The 26,948-nt window shown below is 36.9% G+C and overlaps 2 protein-coding genes across 2 annotated transcripts in view; one reads left to right on the top strand and one right to left on the bottom strand.

Annotated features, from left to right (window-relative positions):
* The window catches only part of CACNA2D3 (calcium voltage-gated channel auxiliary subunit alpha2delta 3), a 466,453-nt gene extending 446,058 nt beyond the window's left edge, over positions 1-20,395 (bottom strand). The window contains exon 1 of the mRNA XM_052678868.1: positions 20,129-20,395. The gene's annotated coding sequence lies outside the window, so the exon portion shown is untranslated. The remainder of the gene's footprint in view (positions 1-20,128) is intronic.
* A 2,152-nt stretch (positions 20,396-22,547) lies between these two features.
* On the top strand, positions 22,548-26,662 carry SELENOK (selenoprotein K). Its single transcript, XM_052678885.1, has 5 exons — positions 22,548-22,679; positions 23,084-23,174; positions 24,163-24,243; positions 24,838-24,930; positions 26,369-26,662. Exons 1-5 carry the CDS (start codon positions 22,661-22,663, stop codon positions 26,370-26,372), a joined length of 288 nt encoding a protein of 95 aa, XP_052534845.1. The 5' UTR covers positions 22,548-22,660; the 3' UTR covers positions 26,373-26,662.
* Positions 26,663-26,948: the final 286 nt, after the last annotated feature.

Raw genomic sequence — 26,948 nt, 5'->3', positions numbered from 1 at the left:
TTGCATGAATATGCATGAAATACATGGAAAATTGTCTTGATATGAATACTGCTGAAACAATTTTTTATATAGATGTTTGCTTATATAAACAAAAATACTTTTTGTATTCTGTGTCCTAATTGGTTAAGTCAATGAAAGGAGACAATGCTGTCTGCCAGTTGGCACAACAGAAGCGACAAGAAGGTAACCAAAGCAATAGGGAAGTAGCTTCAAGCTGAGCAAGTTATTCAGAAACACTTTGGTATCCTTGCAAGAGATAAACAATTAAAAACACAGGAAAGTACACAAATAAAAAGTTCCACATTTCTTAACACTAACTCCATTGCAACCTCTACTGTAGTGGCAGAAGAACTCTGTATTTTAGCTATGTACTTGCAACAGAGGGAGAAAGGTGGCAGAATCTGAAGAGGAGTTAATAGGAAGTTGAATGCATTTTCATTAGAAAGGAAATTGGAGATAGTAGGTGAGCTAGGGTTGAAGAAAATGCCTACATCAGCAATCTGGCAGTCATGGTTTAACCCCCCAGACATTTGACATGGAAGTGCATAGATGAAGCAGAAGTGTGTACTTGAATTCTTCCATGCAGAAAAAATGGCATCTATTGGCATTCATCAATACTTGCTGCCTGTTAATGGAGAATCAAACAGTGGATGCTGGCAAAGTGAGGTGGTGGGTGATGTGTTTCAGCAGCAGCAAAAGCAAGGCACCTCCACTGGTGCACGTTTATGAAAGGGGCAAGCAGGCTCTCACTGCTGTCAAAAATGCACTGCTAATGGTGGTAACTTCATTGAAAAAATAGTTTCAAAGCTGAGAATTTGTTATATTTAATAATACTATTGTGCTCTTTGTATCTGCCATAATTTCCAGGGAAATAAATAGGAGGCACTACATACTTAAGTTACATACTTAAGGGCAGATCTCATTTTCTCAAAGTGAGGTCAACATAGGGTATCTATACCAGTATACACGAAGGTAAAAGTCAGCTGCCCCTCAAATCTGAAAAGATAGGATTAGTTTAAATAAGCCCATTTTCTATAACCTGCCGTTGAATTGTATTTCAAACGATCTTTTTCTGCATTAGAATATTCCCTCTGTCTTCATGCATTCCCCTTTGAAAGAAACACTGAGTGTTCTTCCTATGTAGTGTGGAGACACCCAGTGGAAAAATGCAGGTAGCACAGAATCCAAAGGGTAAGAAGCTGCTGTTCAGGAAAACGGTTTAAATTTTTCTTACACTGCAATTTCCAAAAATTTTTGTTACCACTTGGCCATCAATCATGAGGTTCAGAAACTCATTTAAAAAGGCTTCAACAATAGTTCAAAAAATGATACACGTCAACTTAGAGAGCAATTACTCCTTTGAAGAAACATTCCTTTCTTTGTGATTTGAAATGAATAGATTACACAAAACTAAAGATAAATTAAAAACCGATGCTGCTTCTTTCTGAACAGTCATAAAAATTTCCCCAGAATGTTTTATTTTTATATTTTGAATAAAGATTCTAATTTTCATTCTATTTTCTCATCCAATTTATTCTTGCTTTCTTTAACTTCTACTGTAATGCAAGAAGAGAGAAACAGTTTAACAGAAAACATATGCACACTACTGGCCTGAGAGACCCAGAGGAGGGCAACTTAGGAGATGCTTTTCTGTGTAGAAATGTAAACAATATTTATAAAGAAATTGTTTTCCTAAATTAAGTACTCTCTTATTATACATCTCATGACTAGTGAGATCATCATGCATATTTGTAGATGTAGAAAAAATACTTTAGAAGACAAAAGTTTCATATATCCCTTATACTGTTTACTACTGCTTTCCCCAGTTGGACCAGCATTACTCAGAACAACAATGCAGTCTAAGTTTCTCTGTATGTTATGTTCTCCCTTATATTCTTCATCTCAATGGAACAAATGAAAAACAAGGAAGTAACTGCAGCTCCATGTTTCCATGGGTAAGTCAACACCACCCTAGTGACCTAGCAACACGTGTCTTTCATAGGACATTACACATTAGCAGGATTAAGGGATTAAAATTTTACCCCTCTTCTGATGTCAGAGTAGCACAAGCATGAGAAGCAGCAGCCAGCTCTGTGTGCTTTATTCCAGCTGAGAGCTTTTCATCAGCAGAAAATCTCTGCTTATTAATTACAGCTGGCATCTGGCTGCTTTACATCACCTGAGGAGTAAAAGATGTCAGATCAGTGCAGAGTTATCTGTCCTTTCATACAGCAGTTAGTGAAACCAACAATAGAGGATGTAGCAGATAATTATTACATGCTGTATGTGTAATACTTTGAATAAATTAATGGTATGAATCACAACATGAAGTGTCACTAGAAATGATGGATGGAAATACATAGCAGATTAACACAACAAGAAAAACAGAACACCTTAAATTTTCCATTAATTTCAAGTGTGTTTACATCTTAATTTTCCTTGAGTAATTTAGCTGAAAATAATGAGACGGATAGGAAAATGGTTTTAATGAAGGGTGATGGGGTTTTTGCTTGCTTTTTTCGCTTCCAAAAATTGATTTGTTACAAAAGGATACTTGTTTCACCAAAAAGCATGTTCTCTAAATCCACTAGGATTAATCCAGTGTAAATATTCAGCTGGCATCTTTGGAGGACCATATCCGTGCAGAATTACTTGGTTTTCCTCTTCATACTACTTAGCACTTTATGAAAAAATAAAAGGTACTAAAAAAAATCTCTGTAACTGTCTGCAGGCAAATGAAGTTTTAACTATGTAAAATAATTGAAGACATGAAATTTGCTGATGTATGTTTACTCTTTTTCTGAGTAATTCAGCAATGTATAGAATGACACAGAGCAAAATAGGTCCGGATCCCTGTGAGACTTCATGAGCAACTTTATCATGAACATTCATAATTTATTATCCCTCTTTAAAAGGTATATCAATTGTTTTTAAACCATCATTGGAAAATCCTAATGAACCTTTATCAGCTATCCACATTTGGGAAAAGCAAATTAAAACTGAATGTATACAGTTTTCTCCTTGGCAACTTCATGGGGGGAAACAGGAGGGTACTGGGAGTATTTAACCACAATTCCATTAAATGTAGGTCTTGTCTCTTTCAATTAGCACAAGTAATCACATATTCAGTAAAGTTTTAAAATAGGCATTCAGCATAACATCATTTTGAAAGAGATGTGCAAAATCTTCTATATGACTAGAATTCAACAGATTACACTAGCACTGCAGCTTTACAGCTGGTTCTCCAGGCACCCATTACATTTTGTGAGCTGTTTGTACTGTAGCTTTTGATATTCTTAAAGGATTGACGGCATCCATTTACTTTCAAATAAGGTCGTTTTCAATTTAGCTGCATTCAGCAACCTGCAAATCTGAGTCTGCAAGGCCCTCTTAAGAATATCACTTTCAGAGGAGGGATGTTTTCCAGGTGGTTTTGCAGAGAACCATGAAATGCAGCTGCCACAAAATCTTTGATGAGACATAAGTAGAGCAACATCAAAAGTGTGCTTCTTTTTGAGCAAATACATGAAAGCACAAAACTAGCTGACAGTGTCACATCACAGAACGCATTTGAACTTGCAGACAGAAACCAAAAGGAAAGACTATTTCTCTGACCATTACTTGGAGCATGGTCTATACAACATAAAAACATAGAAATTGCGTCATTATATAGTCAGACACTGCAAGAAATAAGACTTTGAAATAGAGATAGTTGAGAAATAGAAATATATGCATGGTATAAAAATGTGCACAGTATAGTAGCTCATGCTAATGACCTCCATAAAACACATTTCACTGCAAATAAGATACATAAAGAAAACTCACAGATGTAACTGTCCCCCAGGTTTCACCCAGCCTGCTGAAAGGTACCTCAGCTGGTACCAGTGCTTAGTAAGCCTAAGGCAGGCACAGTATGCTTACACTCATTTATTCCTTTCCTTAAAGAAACAGCCCCATCTTCCATTAACCACTTTGTAAGTAAAGCACTGACCATTATATAAAGTTCAGTTCTCTAGTAAAAAATAATTTTTATTGTTTCACTATGATTACATTCCTAGCATTTTTTGTTTTATATCCTGTATAATTGTACTAAGGTGACAGAAAGGTTAGACAACAAAGCCACCTTCTGACATCCCTACGTATACTTCAAACCAGTAGAGTTGTCTTAGTTATGTGAAAAGACTAGATCATCTTGGATGAAATTAAAAGCTAGCCTGTTGCTGAAGAAAACACAGTACTGAGACCATCACTGAAGGTGGTACTATGAAGAACACGTTCACACATTTCTTTAAGTCCCAGTGCAAGACTGGGAGTGAAAATATATTTTAAAATTACTGCCTTTATTCAGTTATCTTACCATTGAATTCTTCATTGAATTATAATGTATCAGACTTGACTTTGTCTGGCATCTAGAACCATTTTGATGAATGAGAGGAATCTGAAACAATGATTCCTAGAATTCTTACAAAACTTGACTCCTTACAAAAAAAAAATACAAAAAGGAATTAATTCACTTCTTAATTAATTCTTGGCTAATAAAAGGGGAGAGTTGCTGCTATGGTAGCTACCAACACAGATTCCATGTCAAAGATCTAAATGTAAAATCTTTCATCTTAATTAAACAATAAGCAGTATATTTTGTTTCTTTATTTAAGGAGAAGTGTTTCCCTTCACACCCATTATAACAACGTACATAACCTAACTACAAAACGTGTCTAAGTTGAACGTATCAGCTGAAGAGAACTCTGCATTTTCTGGTGTTATTTATTTTTCTGGATAAATCCAAGACCAAAAGATTTGAATCAAAGTTTAGCGACTGCCTCCAACAGATGTAAACTGGATCCACAGTAAGCAGATATTTAGTCAGCTCAACAGCTATGCCACTGCTAGAACTAGCCTTGATTGCAGCAGCTTTTCTAGCTCTGGCACTTACTGTATTCTCATGAGTATACACTACACAGACTTGGATAGAATTTTTACTGTTATGGATTGTATAAACCTATTTTTCCTTACGGGAGTCTAGAAAAATGTCCAAGAAGACTGAGCTGCTTATTCTAATAGTTTCTTGTCATATTTGAATTGAATGTTTTTAGATTAGCAGATAATCTGTATCTGAACATTTAAAAGATTTTTATACTACGACAAGTTCTTTCATGCACAGTCCATGGAGATTTAATGTTGCTGGTCATCCTAAAACAAATCTGAAGCAGAAGGAAGGAGCAAGTCTATCAAACTATTGGCATGGAATTACAATCAGGAGAAATTCTTTTTTAAAATTAAAGAGTGTTTTAGACATTTTTTCTAATACCTGGATATTTTGTGTATTTCTACTTTAATGCTGCATCATTTACATTTGCTCTTCAGTATCACGGTGGTTTTGAGTGCAGTTCTAATCTGCTCCACTAAATTCCCTTGCTATTTTGTGGTGAAAAACTGATCTTACTGACTCAGAAAAGCAAAAAGGTTTCATTTCCGTGCCATTAACAGACCCATTGCTTGCTAAACATTATTAAGAATAAAGAAATTTCAGCTCTGTTATCTGGCAAGAATACCTTCCAATAAAATCAAGCTGAACAAGTTCAGTATGCGAGGTAACCTACTAATTCACACAGTCTTGGCAGAGTTTCCATAACTCCTTCCCATCTATTGTCACTATTTTCAGGTACCTGGCAAAGCTCTTGACAACACACAATGGTCTCCAACCATTCACAACTCTCTCTCTGATCCAACTCATTCGCTTCTGCTTTCCCGTTTTATGGCTCTTAAGAACGCTCCCTAGAGAAAAAGTCTCACACTAGATTTTTGCATGCGTATCCCTTTGCCCTTGCCTATACAGTTTTCCTCCTTGCTCTCTTAGAAGCTCATCTGGAACCTCTAAAACATTTGATAAGATTCCATGGTTGGTTTGTTATAAACAGCTTCCATCACGGTGATACTTTAGTCTACAAGACACATTAAGGAGCAAATATTTTGGAAGGCCTTAACTAAATCTTGCTATTAGTGAGAACATTTCCATATGATAAACTTTTCCAAGCTGTTACATTTGCTCAGATATATGTACATACACATATATCACATATATACATATATGTACGAGGAAATTCAGCTGATACAATAGGATCTCCACTTTATGCCTCCTATATCTGATACTATTCTTGTCATCTATAAAGTGCTTATGAAACACTGGGCATCTTACGCAAACGTTTTTGCAAGCCAAACACTGTCACATTTAATAAGTAATAACTAAAGGCAGTGAAGACATAACCCTTATGCAAAAGCTGCAAAGTAGCATAGAAGTGCAGCAATGTGATTCAGAATCATGTTCAGAAGGATGGCTTCAGTCATTATTCTAGCTTTGTCCCTTATCACAAAAAGGTTTGATTATAGTCAGTATCATAAAAACCTCAGCCTGACTCCAGAAAGCCATTTGTAAAGCAACTTGATGAGCACAGGACTTTATTCCTCTTTGCTATAGGATGTTTACACTTCAAAGATACCCAACTGGAGACAGCTTAAAATATATAAATGTTCCTTTGACATCTGCCACACACATTTCAGAGCAGTCCTTTCCAACAACACATTCTCATGAATCATCTACTGAAAATCTACCACATGTACCAAAGAGATAGTGATAACGCAAACCTGACAGTTTTTTGGATTTCACACTGATGAAACCAGGCAATATGTTGTCACAAGTCCAAGCACCCACAGGGAAGGAGACAGCATGATACAGTTGAATTTCATCTGTACTACAATTATTTGGCTTTTCCACCTGATAAATGAAATAATTCATTTTACTTCTCATTCCATACTAGGTTACCAATTGAATTACCACTGACCACATTAAAAAACTTCAGTTTGTTCAACAACAAAGGGACAGTAACAAAGACACTTGGAATCAAGAAGATATAAACAGATTTACCCTCTCTTCAGTGGCTATCACCTGTCTGCTAAGTACTGAAGCACTCAAGAGAGTTCAGATGCAAACAATTCCAAACTTTCTAGTGGAAATCCTTTACATAACGTCAGGCCATAGCACAGAAATCTTTGCACTAAACTAAGCAGCCAATTCAGTACCCTGCCTCCAAAAGATACCAAGGGTGGATCTAAATAATAACTTGGAATGATTGTTCCTAAGTATACTCTCTCAAACTCCACCAGTTTGCAGCTCAGACATCTTGATCCAGACATGATATCTTTATGCGTTCTCATGTTCAATTAGAGACAGACTTGCCCGTTATGCATTATTGCCTTTATAGTAAGGTTTGATCTCCATAAACTTTCAGCAAGCATCGATGAATATCGTAGGTAGCATTTTTTTCCACAAGGAGGAATTCAATTCCATTTGATTCATACACACTTCCATGTCTGATGTCATTTTGTCAGACTGTCCCTCTACTGCTGTCTGTTATGGAACAACAAAATGTAATGAAATATTGAAGGGAAAATTCAGTTTCTATTGCCATACCACCAACATCCACCACTGATGTTGGGGGCCAACATAATAACATAGAAGGCATTACTTTTGGACCAGCCCTCACATATTACTACTCTGCATTGAATTTAGCAGTGAACAATTTACTTTGCTCTGTGCACTGCAAAGTTGAAAAAACAGACTCACAGGTAAGATTCATTAGCAGTAGTAAAGCAGTAAAGGTTTTGGAATTAATGCAAGGAAAATAATTGTTTCTTTGGATATCTTTTTCAATTGAACATTTAGCATATTTAAGTAAACTAAAGCTGGGAGCTCTTGAGCTTACACAAGAGAAGCTCAGTTATCAAAAGATCTTCATCCAACCGTTCATTGCATCTCCTTGAGAAACCGCAGGAAATCATGAACTATCAGTATGTCCCAACAATTGAAACAAGTGATAACACCATCATCAGCTCTTCCACACCAAAAGGGATGACGTTAACTGCAGTTAGTTCTTCACTGCGTGCGGTAACAGAACTATTACAGCATGTACTACACACAAATCACTGATCACTTACTTGGAGATGATTCATGCAGCGTGAACCTGTTGTACAGAAGTCACGAGGATACAGTTAGATAAGTGAGCCATGGATGACTTGCACATTTAGTAGATAACTGAATCACTATCCTTGAGATTATGAAATAAGCTGCAGCTACAATTGACAAGTCAGTCAATGCATATACATTAACTACAGATTGAAATAAAAAATTGTGTCTTGTATATCTGTTTTAGCAGAGGAGGATAGTATAAAAGGTCATTTTTCAGTGAAAATAAGTTATTCATGTTTGAAACGTATATCTAACATACTGTAAGTGACTCATGTTACATCTGAAATGATTTCATGAAAGATTATCATTACAAGGAGCCTTCTCAAACAGTACTAAGGGCTGACAGTTTTGTCCTACCTCACTGATTATTCTATAATTTGCTCTGTAATAGGAATTTTAAAATATAGCCCACAAGTAGCTTTTGTATTCATACACTTGCAGATAATATTACTGACACAAAGTTATACTTTCTATTTTAGCACTTGGGGCCAGTTTTTGTTTGCTTGGGTCTTCTGATGACTTTGATGTGCTTCTGTAAAGAAGTCTGTAACACTACAAGGGAAAATGGGACAATGAAATACTGTTACTCCACAAAATTCTGAAGTCCCAACAAGCACATCAAAATCCATTATATGTAATAATATGCAACTGAAATCCATGCTGGGCAAGCCATGCCATGGGAGAAGTATTCCCTATGAATGAAAATTTTTTTTTAAAAAAATCAATTTATTAACTGCAAAATCAACTAAATATCATAAGGTATATTTGATTTTTTTCATGCTAGACTACTCCTGCTAATTTGCTGGAAACCCGTTACAGACATTGCATTGGCTTTATTTTATTTTTCCTGCCTGAAATTATCTGATCTATAATAAATATTCCTTCCTTGCTTTAAAGGTCAAATATGGATTATCAGTGAAAGCTTGAGAAATATCTATTTCTCTGAATTTTTTCTCTGAGTCTTCTCTATTACAGAAAGTAATAGCACATACAAAAGCATCCTGGAAAAGAACCCATGGTTTCCACATAGAATAAGCACTAAGAGAAGCAAAAAAAGGTGGTTATTTTCAGTGCCTAGAGTCCCCATAATTTCACGTTAGTTACTGATAATTATGTTAGCTATCTATACATACATATTGATATTTATACTGTATTTTCATGCCATTTATTGAATCTAGGTTTTGCATGACAACCATTAATCTCCAGACATACCACTGTATTTATCATCTAAGGCAAAATGCAGTTTAAAGTGCTAACAATAGTTGCAGAGCAAGCAAATTCCCTAAGACGTGGTCTTCATGATGAAGGAACAATGAATGCAGACAGCAATCTTACGTAAGATTTTGTATTTTGTTCATTTCTAAGGTACAGTTATTGTTTACTTATTTGAAACATTCTGACTGTTTTATTCTGCTTATAACCTACTTCCACCTTAACTTAAATGCAGCTGCTTGAAGTCGTTCTTTTTAAGAAGATAATAAAAGCAATGTATAGGAGCAAGAACCAAAGCACTGTTGCATAATTCATAAAACTCAGGTTTTCCTTTAGTGTCATATTTATAATTGGATTACAGGTTCTTCATATTTGTCCAGTGAAGGAAATTAGTGTCCCAGTAGTGAATTAGCATCAGCCAATAGATGGCCACAAAACCTCTGCCATGGCACACTGACTTTGTTGTTACTAAATGACAGCGACTGCCTGCAAATAACATTAACTGCTCTTCAAATTGTCTAAGCTGACACAAACACTCTTTGATTCTGTATTATAAATAATGAATGCAACAGTATTAAGAATAACAGTTTAAAAAGCTTAGCTTAAGAACCTTCAAATTTATTTTTTTCCCCCCAGTTGGCATGACTTCCATCTCAAATATTTGAAATTTTGACATTAGGAGTAATTTTTCCTCTACTCAAGGACCCAAAGTTTCTTATCTTCAGAGATCTCTATTTTTCTTGAGGAACAAATGAGCTCATTTATGAAAATGTGTACTACTCAAAATTTTGGTAATTGTTCACTGAAGCTGAAGAAAGTACCACCTAAAGGCCTTGGGATCACTGCTGTCTGCATCATGCTTCTTACCTCCCTGAATTTGTATAACGCATCACGGATAGCTGACTAAACACAAAGCAGGTCGATACCACCTTATCTTGGAGAGGTGCACTCTAAGATCATTCCTCTACTTTTACCCAAAAGTGAAGCTCACAGAACTTTCACAGAAGTCTTTTTTCCTCTTGTATCAGTAGATTTCACAGGATCCCTTATGTAGACAAGCACCTCCCAACTTCCCTCAGCCCACCTTCCCTATCAGTCACAACAGGTACATCATAAAAAAAAATACAAAGTCAGAATTCAGTTTTCACAGGAAAAGCAGGTCTTCTAAGGAGCTGAGACATTTCTAACTCTTTCCTTTGGTGCTGCGTGGGAAAGCTTTTGTTTCCTTTAAAGGCATCATATAGCTTCAGAAAGATTTGAATGCCAGTTACCTGAATAAACTAGGTTATTCAGATTGCCTCCAGCACTATCACCAGTGTTCACTGCCCAGACTACTATACTTTGAACTGAACTGTGAAAATAGTTGCAGTTCTCATTAGGTATTGCAGAAGTGATGACCACCTAGAATTTCAGATAAAAAGTACATTTTTCTCCATTTAACTACATGGAAAAGGGAACATCCAAAGAATATTTTCTGTGTGGCAAATAGTCCACAGAACGTGGAACTTGGCAGATTTGGTTACTATTGGAGGTAGATGCAAAAGATAGAAGAATAAATATACCAAAAAGTCTATTTTCTGAAGTATTTTGCCCAGAACAGGTCCAATTTTGTGACAAGGAAATGGACTATTAGTTCATTAAAAGAGAAGCATTTTTAAGCACTGTATGCTCTTGATTCCAATTCTGTAAAAATTTTTATGTGCCCAAGGTGTAAGAAATTTTCTTCCTTCCCACTCTCTAAAAATCATAGAACACAAAATGTGTTGGGAAGGAATTTTGAGAACTATAAGGCTATGGGATTAAACAAAGAGCTGATGAACAATGCACTTAAAAAAAATCACAAACTTAAAAAGCAAAGGTCATCCCAAATTTAAAACTGAAGCTAAGCTGCACGTCAGAAAATGACTATTGCCAGAAGTATGGATTAGACTTCACTATATGGAGTCTGTGGAACCCATCTGGCTAGCGTATGAGAAAACCTCATTCTTCTTCACTACAAATCAAGTCAGATAGTTCTACTGAACTGTGAAAGTTCTCTCTTTGGTTTATTTCTAGATATAAACTACTACAGACATACGCTATCAAAGGCTTCCAAGAGCAAAAAAAACCAACAAAAACAAGTTTAGAGCAGAGAGTTTATTAAGGTAATGTAGTTTATGCTGTGCATCAGAGTTGAAAGTGAAAAAAGAAGCTGATCTCTACCTAAAACTACCATAGCTTTTCCAAAACACATACATTAGGGAATGAAGCAACTATTAAAGAAGTTAATACAATATTTCTACTGCCACACTGGGGAGACAGCAACAGTTTTGTATCCAATTCATTCTGTCTCCACAGGGGTTGGCAGAGGGGGTGGAATTTAGCACAATTAGACATCTACATGATTTTCTACACACAGAACATAAACTGGGAAAGGACTTAACAGAGCATTCACCAGTCCGCTCCAGTTCTGTTTGAGCACTCTTTTTGCAATTTGCTGTGAACAATCAGCCTATCCGGATTTCTATGAAGATACATACAAGGTTTTAATAGAAAGTCAGCAAGCTAAAATCCACAACCAGAAATTTTCTTTATTATTCCCCCCTGAAAATCATTCCAGGCCTAATTACTCAAGTACTATTTTATTGTTCCACTGCGGAGCAAACTGCACAAACTGTGGCTTACTTACATACTTCCTTCAGCTTCCCTCCCCGCAAGGTCCCTATGCACGATCTGCTAGCTGGAAACTGTCTGTGCTCCCATATGGTAAAAGTTTTCTGCTTCCTTTCCCATATTCCTGTTGAATTCCCCTGTTCTCATCCTCTTCACGTTGCAAAGGAACCTTATGATCCCCACATCTACCTTTTGCCTATTCCTCTGACCCTGTTATTAATTTCTCTATTTCTTTCAGATGAGAGGAGTACAATTTTTTGGAGCTTGTGCTTTTGCATCATTAAGAACTCCCACCTTAGAGTAGTGAATATGTTCTAATCTTAGCAGAAATGGGTTTACAGACTAACTTCCACTCTAGTTCCTAAAAGACTTTCACATGTGTCATGGTGGGTGGACTTAAAGCCTTGAGATTTTTTGTATCTGATCTCAGTTGGGAGATTTTAATAAAGTAACAGGAATGTGTATTCAATGCTTGTGGAATTTTTTAGGAATTACTTCAAACATACAATACATATTCTCCCCACCTTAAGTTCAAAAGAAATCCAAGTACTTATTCTCCTAAGAGCAAATAGATGCACATTTGAAACTAAGATTTCAGTTCAGACATTTGTTACTCTTGTTCTCACATATGAAAGATGAGAGTGGTGCCTGACTGGTGCTTATGTTAATGAAGAGATGCATTTCTTTCCTTACAGCAAGTCCCTAGCATAAGGATGGTTTTGTACACGTAAGTCCACTTCCTTTATCAAATATACTTGAAATAAGATTAGAAACCACTACATCAAGTGCTACTTGAATAAATGCTTCTGTAGGTCCATTACTGTGTAAATAACATCAGAATCATTCCCCAGGTCCTATAGAATGAAATCCACTTACAGGGATCACCCGAAGATCTCTAAACAAAATCTAGTTTTCAACAATGGACTAATTTTCTCTATGGTTTTTGCCACTATTTACGTTATTTCTTTAAAAAAGTTTCACATATTTCTAAATCTATTTTTTACTGTTGACTCACAGAGCACCTTCAGGTACCCCTTATATCCTTTTCCAGCCATTCTCCATTGTTCCTACTAAAAAGCCAGCCTTAAGTAACCTTTTGAATATCTTCTGAATTACCTCAAAATATATCCTTTACAGGATCTATAGGCAGCCCTCTATTTCAGACAGACAAAAGGTCACCTAAAGGAACATCCATCAGGAAAGTAAACAAACATCAACTTCCCCCTGCAAACACACAGACACACCTGGCTAACCACCAACAGGTTTGCAAATTATGGACCTAGAAACTCTTGCTACCATTTCAGTAGGAGTTATAAGTGACTCAGGGATACAGGATTGATCTTTTTCCCCCCCCTTACTGGCTCAGTTCCTAGTACAAGAAACAGCTGAGTAATATCTTGAGAATTAAAGAAGCATTAATATACTCTGTGATTCAAGTGAATTGTAAGCATCAGTATCTTCCCTAAATAAGGTAAATGCAGTAGGGAGAACATGATGACAGTGTTAAAGTTAATGATCCGGTGCAATAGTATTTAAAACAAATTTGACACTAGCTTAATCATGTTAATTGCTACATTGGACAACTGAAGAACAGTGAATACACTGTCCCTGAATGTCCTGACACAGCATCTTGTCTGTTATCTTACAGATGCAGTGACTTTCATGATCTTCAGGTAACCAGAATTTCAAGTTTGCCCTGCTATCAGCTAATTGTGAATTATTAAACTGAATAGTCTTCTTTTTCTATTTTAAATACTCAGTAAAGTATCCTTAAAAAAGCAATTTGCCTCTTTCCTAATTACAGCAGTACTGGCCCAAGGGTATTACTGACAGGGGATAAGATGGTAAGGAAAGGAAAACGTCATTCAGTGCTATTGCTCTAGGATAGCTGGCACCCTGCTTAAAATATATGTACTTCTTCTCAGAAGTGTCATCCTAATAGAGCTAGGTCTGACAGAAGGCACCAGCAGCCATTCCTGAGGAAGTAACCCCATGCATACCTCAGCTCTGTCACGGTCAAAGCAGCCTGCAACTTTCACACATTCTTTTTTTAAATGTGAAGTTGCAAGATGATTTTGTGCAGTTATACTGTGGTTCTAGAACAGCTTATTAATGATTAACACTGCAGCCTCAAGCTGCTCACAGCCAGCTGAAGAGCCTGATGCTTTCTAATAATCTCAGACTAAGTATACCAATAAATGTATAGTCCTGTATCTTCTCCTTCCCCAAGACTACCTAGCTCTCCTGAGACTTCGAACACATGACAGTTCCCACAATTCCTTCAGAGACCCAGAAACAAAAGAACGAGGAGATCAGTGAGAAAAAAAAACAGAAGATAAATAGTGCTGCCCTGTTAATCTCCATGCAACTATGGAAAAGACTTGGTAGATCTGAACCATATTAGAATACCATAAAACGAAAACAGATCATGTCTGACAGCACTCAGAACTCATTTAGTTAATAAAGATCTCTCAATCAGGATATGTGCTAGGAAAATCTGAAAGAAACTCCACATAACCTGACTGATACCACAGCATGTAGAGATAAAAACTAGGATCCTTCATAGAATGAAGGGAGGTAAGGATTAATAAAATTTCCCCTGATTAAATGAACAGATTCAAATGAAAATAAGACAGACATATACTAATAATAATATACATAATTAAACAGGTAGTTTTGGAGAATAAAGAGGAAACTTTAGCCTTTTTAATTAGATAAAGGTTTGCTTAGAAAAGAAAAACCTTATTTTCTGATTTCTTTAGCACGTTCACTGTATTAGATGGAGCTGGTACATTTAAAAAGTGAAATTTGTTTTTGTTTAACCTCAAAGTGCTCTAAGAACTAAAACCAAACCTGAGAAGAAAAAACAATGTAGTTATCTTTCATGTCAAGTTTCCAGATTCTGCTTTATTTTACCTCTTTCTTCATAAAGGCAGCTAAGATTGTATATAGGACTACCTATGGATCGCTTGAGAAGTCTTTTGATTGTATCCAAGGTCAGAGACTTGAAGTAGGCCACACATCTTCCAGATTTTTTTCTGCTTACACTACCATATTATGTTTTTGTAAGCATTATCTCTTAAAGGAAAGAATCTGCTGTCAGCAAGTGCACTGTTTTCTGCTAAGTCATTCCACCACCTTGCAACGACATTTGAAAACATAAAGCTGATTTATAACAACATTTTACAACTAGTGCAGCATTTTATTGTAAGTGAGATGAGCACAATATATCAATATGCAAAGAGTGGGAAAGGTGCTGCAAAAGCACTGGCACCAATCTACAGAATTTCAGTCACAGCAGGCCCAGGAGTTCAAAGTCCCTCATGATTTTGAAAAGTAGCACGTTCTGATGAAAGAACGATCAACACTTAAAGCTCTGTAAAGACCTGAAGAACTCTGAATTAGAACAATTACACTGTCTTCATAACATATAGAAAACTGTAACATGTCTAATAACTTCTTCAGCCAAGAGAGATCTATCTTTTCCTTGTACAAGCCAGTAAGTCACAACACTGCCTCACAGAAATCCTCCAGTTACTCACGGAGGCTTAAAGAGCCATACAGACACTTACTTCAAAGGAAGTGCCACAGACTTCAGCATGAGGTGAGACTTCAGTGCCATCCACAGCAACAGAGGATATAAGGAGCTGTACCACAGACATTAGCAAACACTTCTGCAAAACGCACTTTTGTTCTGCCTTGTTTCTGTTTTATTTCTTACCCCAACTATTTCATTCTTGCCAGTTGCTATATGCAGGTGCCATAAGTTACTAAAGGAATGAATAATTTGGAGGGCATTTATTATTACAGATAATGCATTGCAAAGAACGCCCACATTGTACAGACAATTGACAGAAATTTAAGGAAGGGCAGGAAAGAAAAGACAATTTCCAGAAAATTTCCAGAAAGATGTAAGGAAGTTCATTTTATCTTGTTTTATACTGAAGCGCTGAGATGCCTATCAGTTCCAACAATATAAAGTCTCTACAACAAAAACCACAGTACAAAATTAAAGTTTTTTCCCCTCACATTTAATATCTATCGAGTCCATTCCGAAGCTGTTATGTTACCAGAGAACCAGCTGCACAGAGGGAAAGTTTGCATGATGAAACAGAGAGGACTGCAATCCCTCTTCTGTCCGTTCTAATTTTGGTTTTTCAAATGATGAGAGAAACTCAGGTGGAAAGATATGCTCTGCATGTCTGCCCATGTGGCAGAGAGAAAAATGTAATTGATTATTCTTATTAAGGAAACGGGTTTTTTGCCAGAAGCATCAAGTTTATTCAGTTTCATCCTTAAAATGTAATACACAGCATAGTTAGATACTCTAACTTCATTTTATACATAGCTTGAACTGACCACAAGCATTTCAACAATCACAAAAAATGCAATACTAACAATTAGAAAATTAATGGAAAGAGAGGGAAGGATGCTGTAATCAGGAATCTGGATCTTTAAGTGCTCATAATCTGTACACTATCACCACTTCTGCCTGTAAAAACATTGAGGGAAGAGCTGCCTCAAGATCATCAAAAGGGAATCATGGATTAAAAAAAGGCAGATATACTCAGTAGAAAGAGACTCAAACAATGGTTTTGGAGAGTGAAATTTTGCCTTCCAGTTTTTTTCTTATAGGTCAGTTTTATTAAAGAACAGATTTCTGTGAATGATCCTTCTCTGCAGAAATACTACTTCATAGGTATCCAAACGCTGGATATATTATTAATGTAGGATTTGCAAACGTACTAGATTCTGTTCAAGCTAATGTTCAGGGAAGATACAGAACAACACAAGCAATTTACCCAATGAAAGAGGTCTTCGGATTTTGCATTATTGGTTAAAGAAAAGCCTATAAAGAGATATTTACAGTTGTGCCCCCAAAGTATATGTGATTTTCATTAGTATAGCAGGAATGTACTATTAGCTATAGAAATTAGGTAGTTTAGTATCAAATGATATAATTTGCATGCAAAAGCATAGATTGCATATACTACTACTAAAATCTCATTTTAATAAGTGTAGTATTGCAGTCAGGTGTCATCTTAAAAACAGCTATAGGAAATAAGCCTTTAAGCACAGAAAAAGAAAGGAAGTCAAATCAACGCAGTGCTGTCAAGCAAAGAAATACATCTGCAAATTGAAGGCAACAGTGTCACTTTCTAGGCACAGACAGCTACTAAACCAAAGTAACAGAAAGAACATTAAGAAGCTATTACTGAAGTTTCTGTCTCTCTGGGACAGCTATAATTGACAAAAGAAAGCAACCTGACAAAACATAGCTCACTGGTTCCAGAATTTAGATTATGCCTTTCAGCATTAAACAAGTGAAGTCAGTTGGGGCCACTCACACTGCAGCAGAGCAGTGAGTGATGGCCAAAACTACTCGCATATGTATGTGCTTCAAGAGGAGAATCTGTAATCTGTAAACAAGTGCTTTCTAAAGCGTATTAGCCTAATAAAGCATTGTTATCTACTACAAATTCAATGATTTGAAAGCTTCCTTCGTACCATTTTAATTCTCGTTTCTCTGATCAGGACAGCAGTGATTCATGCACCTGGCTAACAGCCTAGAAGAAAATCTTCCAACATTAGGAATGAAGACGACTGAATGAATCTTTTTGAAACTGAAAAACAGGCAGAACAGAGAGCCAGAATACTTCAGGTGGAACTAAAAGCAAAAAGGAATCATATCTTTACCCTTTCTCTCTCCTTCTTAATGATTCAAAAACTGTGACAGTTTGAAGGAATCAGTAAGAATTTTCAAATTAAGGAAACACCCAAGAGAACTTGATTACCAACAGCCACCTGCTTATCTTGCTGCCACACACCTAGGGATCTTCTGCTTGGTGAAGAGCAGCATCCTTGTTTTTTGTGTACTCTAGCAGCTGTATGGAGATTCAAATACTGATCGCCTTCCCTTTTTTACACATCAAGGAAAGTGCTGGGTAAAGGCTGGCCTAGAACCTTGTTGCAGATGGGAAATGCTCAGGAATATTTTCTTCATGAGTCACAGCCAACTACAGCTCTTTACAAATGACATCCAACATCATTTAGAGAATTTCCAGTAGATTATGTAGCCTGGCTATCCTGATAGCATCAGCATAGATTGATTGAAGAAGCAGGTTGACCCCAACTAATAAAGATAATCATGGCACATTCTGGTTCAAAATGCTTACATTTTCACATCTGCACTTGACTTCATAAGATTGATTTGAACTGATGCTTAGTGCTGCTGATTAGAACTGAATCCAACATTACTTGTCCTTAGGAAGGAGTTAGGCAAATACCCCCATGATAGCACATGGGAACTTCTGTTAATGATGAAAAAAGTTCTGTTACAGGCTTTGTCATTTGTTTGCTGAATAACTTTGAGGAAACGAGTTTTACTTACAGAAGACCTACCTGATGCTTATTTTTCCTACCTACTGCACTTCAAAAGAAAAATATTAAACATATCTATATTATGCTTCTAATTTATGTTTTTTTAATAAGCATGCTATTACCATTTTGGACACCAAAATATTTCTGTAAATATTTGTGTGTTGCCTTGTTTTTTAACTATCTACATTCATCCTACTGCTCTCATATTTTTTCATTTGTTTGAAATAGCCATAGGTAACAACAAAAATAGGAGTTTGCAAGCACACAGTAGAGTTCTTGGTCTCTCTCATCTAATTGACATAAAACAAGAAAAAAAAAGCACAAAAATATATGACTCCAAAATATGATTTAAGTACACTACACAAAGCAAAAAATCTTCAATGTCAAAAGCTACACTAAAAATTAATTATGCATCCAGAAGGAAATTTAACCCTCTGTTTCCACAGTACCTTTCCCTTTGTCGTCTAGGATAAATACACAAGGAGCTCCCCAGCTTAACTCAAGACCCTACTAACATGAGCCTCTAACAAACTCCCAACATTATCTACGTATTCTACACCATTTCTTAATCTAGTAAGAATTTGCCACTTATGCATGACAAGTTTCTAGCAAACTGGCGGAAGCCAAATACACTATGATCAACTTGGTAGAAAACTTGCTCTGTAATTTGAGAAAGCAGTTCGTGCTATTTGACACGCTGCCACCTAACGGCTATTCGAAGTATCACCACCACTCAATGTTCCTCAGTGAATTGGGTGCTCTTTTCACTACTGCTCATGTAGCGTGGCCACTTACAGAATACACCTGCAGACAGCACGTAGCAGACTGTTCCCCCTGGGTGGAAGAATATGGAAGCTTTTTCCTAGAATTTCAAATAACTTCAAAACCAAGCATTTCACATTACTCAAAGCTCAAGGCTTTATTACCATGAAAAGTACATAACATTACAGAAAGTTACGTGTTCCTACACATATAGATATGCTATTTTCTAATTAGCAAAATAAACATAAAGGCAATCTTTAGACATTACTTCAGAATATATTTGCTTTCAGACCACTAACCATAGTAATCTTACACCAAAGCCTCAGCATGTTTGTTACTCAGATACTAACAAGCAGGATAATGAAAGCAGATCTCAGACACACTCGCACTGGAACACCTGGCTTCTGACCCAGGTGGGGGGGAAACAGTTATTAGCATCAGGAGTTTGTTTTCTTGACTGATTTTGGCTGATTTTTGAGCTCCTGATTTTGCAAAACACATCTTCAAGATAAAATTTACATGAGTTATTTTCCCCTTTAACTAAAGCCCTACAGTACAAATAAGGATATACTTGGCTAAGGCAAACAAAAAAATTAGAAAAAGTATTTTTCTAATCATTTAATCAGAACTGAAGCTTATCTAAACAGGTAACCTGTTTAAAATTTTGACTTCAAATCAATGTTATTTTGTTCTAAGGAAAACAGAATTTTAGCTCTTTCACATATGCACACGCAAAATATATATATAGATGCATTTATCTATCTCTGATGAAAGCTATTAAATAAAATAGAATAATATGACATATCACCAGAATTTCATCTTTAAGGATGCAATTAATATTCCACATTTGAAATTTGGTGTGTTCAGAAGACTTTCTTCCTTTAATACATAAAGCATTAACTGCGTACACAAAAGGCAAGTACAACAAAACAATCAGCTCTTCCGTAAGTAATTCAAACTTCAATTTTGAATGTTGAAACATTGAAATTCAATTGAAAGCACAGCAGTAACAGTGGAGTAGTATGTCCTAGGGCACAGCAAGTGAGAACTTACTCAAATAGAGCATCCATAGATGCAACAAGGAAAACAGCTGCTTACCTTCAGAAGGCCTCAGGCATACAGGGATCTCCAACAAAATACCCTTAGCACCACTGCCAACCCTTAAATGAAGTCTGGGAAGGTGTGTATCCTAGCTTTATCCCTTCTAGTCACTCAGGTGCATTGCATTGCATACTCCTGAGCTCCCCTGGTTTGGCCCTGCCTTCCCACCAGGTGTTCAATCACTGGTTCAGGCCGTGACTCAGCAGTTCCACTACACGTTTCCTTTTAAATTACATGACGAGAAGAGATTCTACAGGCCAGGAAAAAACAAAAAAACAAACAACAACAAAAAAAAAAAAAAAAAAAAAAAAAAAACCACCACCAACAACCACAAAGCACTGTACAGCTGTACTCACGTTCAGGAAGGCTATCTAGCAGTTTTCTATTTCTGTTTAGAACTTTAAAAATGCCTCCTGCTGTGTTTCAAGAGCAGGTGCGCTGCAGCTGCTGCTGTCCTCTGAACTCCCCAGTGCACGCAGACTGAAAGCACAAGGGAGGGTCAGAAAATATCAGAGGCATGGCAACAGTTGTAACATAACAAAGATTCCCCAGAGCCCACCCTAGGAGGGAGTAGCTGCTGTGAGCAGGTGGCGAGGGCAGGGCAGCCACCATTAAACAGTTTCAACCTGAGCTTTTGTCCCCATATGCTTCCTCGTCAGCACCAAAACACAAGTAATTCTTCACATTCCTATTCTCTAATCCATTCTTGACCCAAACACAGACCAACAGGTAGCATGCTTAATAACACTATGCTACAATTTATTTTTAACCATACCTTTTAAATGTCACATTTTCATGCCTAAATCTCAAAGATGTACATAAATAAAAAATTAGTGCATAGTTGAACAATTAAAAACTGTTACAAATGCTTACATTTTCACGTATCATTTTATGTAGTGGCAACTTATTTTTACCACTCTTAATTACCCGGATATGCTGACAAAATTTATCTACACTAGGAATACACAACAACAAGTAATCTGAGTTCAAAAAATGTATTTCTTTAATAGATTTATATTCATCAAAAATACATTTCACATAGAACATTTGTATTGCAATTATCTGAATTTATGACACTGAGATGGTAAGTTAGTGAAATAAGCCAAGACCACCTCACATGCAATTTAACCTTTTAAAAATAACCATTTGCTTTTTTGTTGTTGTGCTTGTTTTGTTGTCATTTGAAAAACAAAAAATACATTGTTCCTTTCCACAGGATTAACATGTTCCTTTCGAAATTCAATACTTAAAAAGTAGGAATGAGCTGTTCAAAATGCCTTTAGAAGAGTTTGTGCAGGCCAGTATCAACCGCATAAAGAGTACAAGTTCATGTGGAATAATTACTTATTCATGTTTGCTACCATGTTTCTGTATAAACTACAGTGAAAAGTTTGGACCTTACATTTGTTTTTCCACAGGTAAGAGTCCTTTTGTATATGTTCTCAGTACATCGTAAAATTTACGATACCTACTTTATGACAATTTATTTCCTCTATGTTCCCATTGCTATCAGCCCTGTGTTCATGCTCTTCTTGGCAAACATATCTACAGCTTGTACAACAGCCCTCTATAAGGTAATTCGGTAGTTGTTTCAAAGCCTGTTGAAAAAAGAAACAAAATCACTGAAAAGGAAGATGATGTAATTTTCACATTTTAGCATGTAAACAAATGAGTGTGCATTTGTCGCATACCTTCCCTTAGTACGGTTATTTCAGGATCATTTGACAATATCTTTTTTAAGTAACGTATTCTCTTTCCACACACATGTAGTATTTACACAATATCCCCTAACACATGGTACCAAATCTGCAGTGCCTTCCATAAATTAAAAGTACACCAGTACATCTTTCACGCTTCGTATGTTTCCATTTATCTGGATTCACTCAGACTAGAAAAACGATGCTGAAGTGACTGAACTTCTGCTGCTCTTCTACACCTTCTTACTTTGCTCTGCAGTTTCTAAGCTGAAAATTTGCTATTATTTGGAAGAAAAAAAAAAAGAAAAAAAAAAAAAAAGTATGTTGTAAGCATACCTAATTAAGAAAAGGATTGGATGCTGTCCCTGAAGAATTTCAACATACTGCTTGCATTTGTACATTTAACTACAAAGCACCCGCTATTTTCTAAACCCTTCCATTTTTTCCAATTGTTGAACGGTGGATTAGCTAAATCTTGTCTCAGACACAAATCTTTTATTTTATGCACGTTTCTACAGATACTTTTCTTTCACAGCTGCTTGCAACCACTAGCAGAAGAGCTCGCTGTGACGGAACAACGCCCCGGCCCGCCACGAGGCAGCTGAAGAACCGCCCTCAAGGCGCGCTGTGCGCTGCAGCACCAGGGAGACAAGTCCCGCCCAGCGCCGCCGCACCGCCCACCCCGTTCCCTTCGGCCCCGTCAGCTTCAAGCGCGGAGCCGGCACTGCGGCTGCGCGCCGCCCACGGCCGCCCGTTCTGGGCATGCGCGAGCGAGGCGCGCACGCGCCGTAGGCAGGGGCAGGTGACGGGGCAGCGGTAGGATCGCGCCGCGATGGTGTACATATCTAACGGTGAGCGGCGGCTGTCGGGAAGGGGCGATGCGAGGGCGGTAGCGTTGCAGTGGCTGCCGTGGTCCGGCCTTAAGGCAGCAGCTTCTGTTGGTGGGGCGAGGGGTGCGGGCCGGAGCTGCAGCGGACCCCCTTCGCGCATCTCCGGCTCTACAACACGTCGTCCCCGCCCTGCTCCCCCAGCTTCACGCGCTGCTCCGTGCTCGGCATGTGTTCTTGTGCGCGCTTGTGCCCCTATGCAGCGTCTAACGCTCAGCTCCAACTGTTCCGAGAACCGCGTGCTCGTACTTAGGTAAAGCTTTAGGCACGGGGTGTAGTCCTCCATCCTGTCTGGATACGATTTCAAGTCACATAGTGATGTAATTCAATAAACAGTGCTGAATGTTTCCTGTCTTGCCACGTAACAGGACAAGTTTTGGATAACCGGAGCCGGGCTCCTTGGAGCTTCTCATCCATAACAGATTTCTTCTGGTCGATAGCAGACTTTGTAGTTATGTTGTAAGTAAAAAAAAAAAAAAAAACAACTATTCTTTTGATGAACTTTATTTTAAGCTTGTCATATGCTGATAAGTACTATCGGTAGTGCAGTACCACAAAGACACTGGATTTATTTGTAGCATTCCATAGGTACTATTCACACAATCAGAGTTGTAGGGGCTGGAAGGGACCCCTAGAGCCCCTCAAGTCCAACCCTTCTGCTAAAGCAGGTTCCCTACAGCAGGTTGCACAGGTTTCAAATATCTCCAGAGGAGAAATCCACAGCTTCACCTGTTGCAGTGCTCCATCACTCTTCCTTGCATTAATATGGAACTTCCTATGTTCCAGTTCATGCCCATTATTCTACTGCTGACTACCACTGACAAAGGTCTGGAAAACATCTATCAATGTTTTAATATTGTTACATGGTCTCAATTATGAAGCACTTGATGCACATATTTAATACAAAATATATGAAAACCGATACTAAAGAACTGGCAGTTCTTCCATTTCAGTACTGCAAGAAGAACTGCATACATTTTTGTTAAGGTTCTAATGGCTGATCAAACTGAAGTATTATTTGGTGGATTTCTACTACTGACAATGGTTTCTTGCTGCATAACAATACTCACACAGCAGTAATCTTATATGCATGCCCCAGAAGCTAAAGAATGAGTTATTTTGATGTCTTCAACAGTCCTTCATTATCTTAGTTACAGTTATATTGCCTGCACTTTATTTAGCACAAGAATAATGTTCAGTTTTAAATACTTGACAATTTGGTTTCTTTGAGCTGTATTGTTACTTGGGACTGTGTTGCAATTTTATAATTCTGCATAGAAGAAAAATTACAAAGATTAAACAACAATAATCTTGACAAGATACTATTCACTCCTAACACTACTGGTTTTTTAGCCCACCTCTTACCTTGCAGTCCCAAAACCTAGAAGCTATGTTTCGCCATCCATTGAACATAACTACTTTTTTTTTTTTTTTTCCCCCCCTCCAGCTTCCAGAGCATTATTCAACCAGATTTGAGGAGAAGAGGCTACACATCTTCCTCCTACTTAGGACAAAGCGATGGAAGAGGGTATTTTTCATATTCTCAGTAGTTTTGTTTATCTTTTTTTCACTGCCCCTGAAAAATGTCATACTGTGATCGTGATCATAGTCACAATTTGCATCAAATCAGGTCATGTGAGAGGTCTAAAACATTTGGTAATTTTTCTGCAGCATTTTATATGAAACTTGTTGATAATAATACAGAGTTTTGAATAGAATAGCTAGAGTAGCAGTACAGTCTGATACAATTTTTTAGGGCTGCATAATAGATGTTTGTCTTAAAAATTCTTATTTGGTTAGCCTTGCTGATACTAAGTGTTAGATTTGCATGAAAAAGTCACTTTGTATTAGATTTATCTATATATTTTAGACAAAACACTTTATTATGTGGATATAGACATTGTAACTACTGTGTTTCTTTGTTCCTAATGGACAGCCTTATCTTTTTACAAAGCTGCATAAAAGCATCAGTTACTGGCAACTACAAATTTTCACATCAAACCAAACAACTTTCTAAAGGCTTTATCAATCAAATTGCTATAGTTTAGATACAGTGTTTTTATATTTCTAAATTAACAGAATGCCTATTAAATAGATTTTGCCTTTCTTGCTTTTTCTATAGGCCTCCAGGAAATCCTCGCCGAAGAATGGGAAGAATAAATCACTGGGGTGGAGGCCCTAGTCCACCACCAATGGCTGGAGGTGGATGAGGAAGGTAATTCCCTATCTCCTCAATCCAGGTTTAGGTGGTTTTTTAATTTTTTTTTTATTTTTCAACTCCTAGAGATAACAGCAATAATAGAGTTTAAGGTAGAATTGAGTTATTATTGAGCTTTATCCTACTGTAAAGCTGTAATGCGATAGAAAACACAGCAATAATAGCAGAGTTCTAGACTGCAGCAAGTGAGGATGTGCTCATATACAACAGCTGTACACATAGAAGCAAAGAAAAAAAAAAAAAAATCACTTACACTTGAAAGGTCTCAGGTAAGTAGGGATCTCCAGCAAGATATCCTTGCCTGCACTGCCAACCTTTAAATGAGGTTGCATACACCCTTCAATTGCATTGCATACACCTGAGCTCACCTGGGTTGGCCCTGCCTTCCCACCAGGTGCTCAATCACTGCCTAAAGCCATGATTTAGCATTTCTGCTGCACCTACATAAGTTACCAAGACAGGAACAATAGAAGTGGATAGATATTTCATTAACAGGAAAAGTGTGTGTGAAGTAGTGTAGTATAAAGTTTTGGCTCAGAAGTGATGAGCTTCTAATTGTAATTACATAGAAATTAGTATACAAAGCATAAAACAGATATTTGAACATAGCTGATAAAAAATGATTTAGCACTCAGACTTTTTTGGTTGCTAATATTAAGTCTTATCCAGATCAGTAATAACTGAAACTTTGTTTTTTTTCTAATTGTTATCATATTACAGATGATATTTTTTCTTTAAGGGGGATTCCTAAAAATGGAAAGAAGGAAAAGTTGTTAAAAAAAATCTGCTACTAAAATACTTTTTCCACTGAGTACTATAGCTATGCACATCTCAAACTGTAATACAGCATAAATCAGAATTGCTTAAAAAGGGAGGAAAAACCTTTCAAAAGCCTAACGTTACATTTCTTGCTACTGCATAATAATTGTAATTGAAAATATGAATTCTGTTCTGTTAAAATGATGAGATTTTCATCTAACTGAATGTATATATGGTTTAACTTACTTTAAGACTTCAGTAAGCTGCTCTTTTCGTGAATTATTATTCATTATTGAAACAAAAGTTGAAAGGAAAATGCGCATGCAGATGGTAATACAGTGAGTCTTGTGGCAAAAACTTCATACTCAAAACCAACCATTGCACACTTATATTTCAGTGTCCTCGGGGAAAAAAGGAATAAATGCCTCTTCATATATATGTATTTTTTTCATTTGGATTAGTTTTTTTCTTTTTGAACTAGCCATGAAGCAAATAGACAGTGGGAAGAGCTTTTGGGGGAAAATGACGGTGTGTAATCTGCTCAGGATGAGAATTCCAAGCTTTTGGCAGGTCTCATTTAGCTAAATTAAAATCAGTTTTATTTTAAGATGGTTACTTACATCTTGCAAAGGAAGACGTTGTTTTTAAACATGATGCAATTATTTTGTCTTTCTAGGTAAATGCCTGCTCTAAGAGGCAGGCAAAGGAGCATGCATATTTGCAAGAAGAAAGGGAAGAGAGTTCAGTGGTGGACCAAATGAGTTTGGACGTTGTGAATGTGCGTGTCTAACTAAGAACTGTTCTGCAATATAAGCAGATTAATGAAGTTGTACTGGAAAATCCTTCAAGGATCCAGTGTAACTGAAGTGCAGTGTTATTAAATACATGTTTACTGTCTGTCTAAAGTCTTTGTATAGTTTCTGAACATTTTACTGTAGTTGCAAAATAAATTATATATGGCTTGTCAGAAGGCTGGCTCTTAATTTTTATACAACCAAAAAGTTCTACTCAAAGCACGGTGAACACCTTTCTGGTCAGATGAGGAAAAATATGTAATACTTACACACGACACCAAAGATCACTCAAAAATCACTTAAAGCAGTGCTTCCTTAAAGGTTTTAAGGAACCATTACTGGTTCTTGCCGTGTTTTTATAATATTAATGATGTGCTAAAAACAGTTGTAAAATGCATTTTTAGTTCTTTTGTTTGTTTGTTTTAAACGGTCCTTCCATTTTAAAAGACTCATTTCCTTAAA

This window comes from Tympanuchus pallidicinctus, unplaced genomic scaffold, assembly GCF_026119805.1.
Source record: "Tympanuchus pallidicinctus isolate F22 unplaced genomic scaffold, pur_lepc_1.0 scaffold17, whole genome shotgun sequence".
NCBI classification, from domain to species: Eukaryota; Metazoa; Chordata; class Aves; order Galliformes; family Phasianidae; genus Tympanuchus; species Tympanuchus pallidicinctus.
This window is presented reverse-complemented; position numbering and strand designations above follow the sequence as displayed.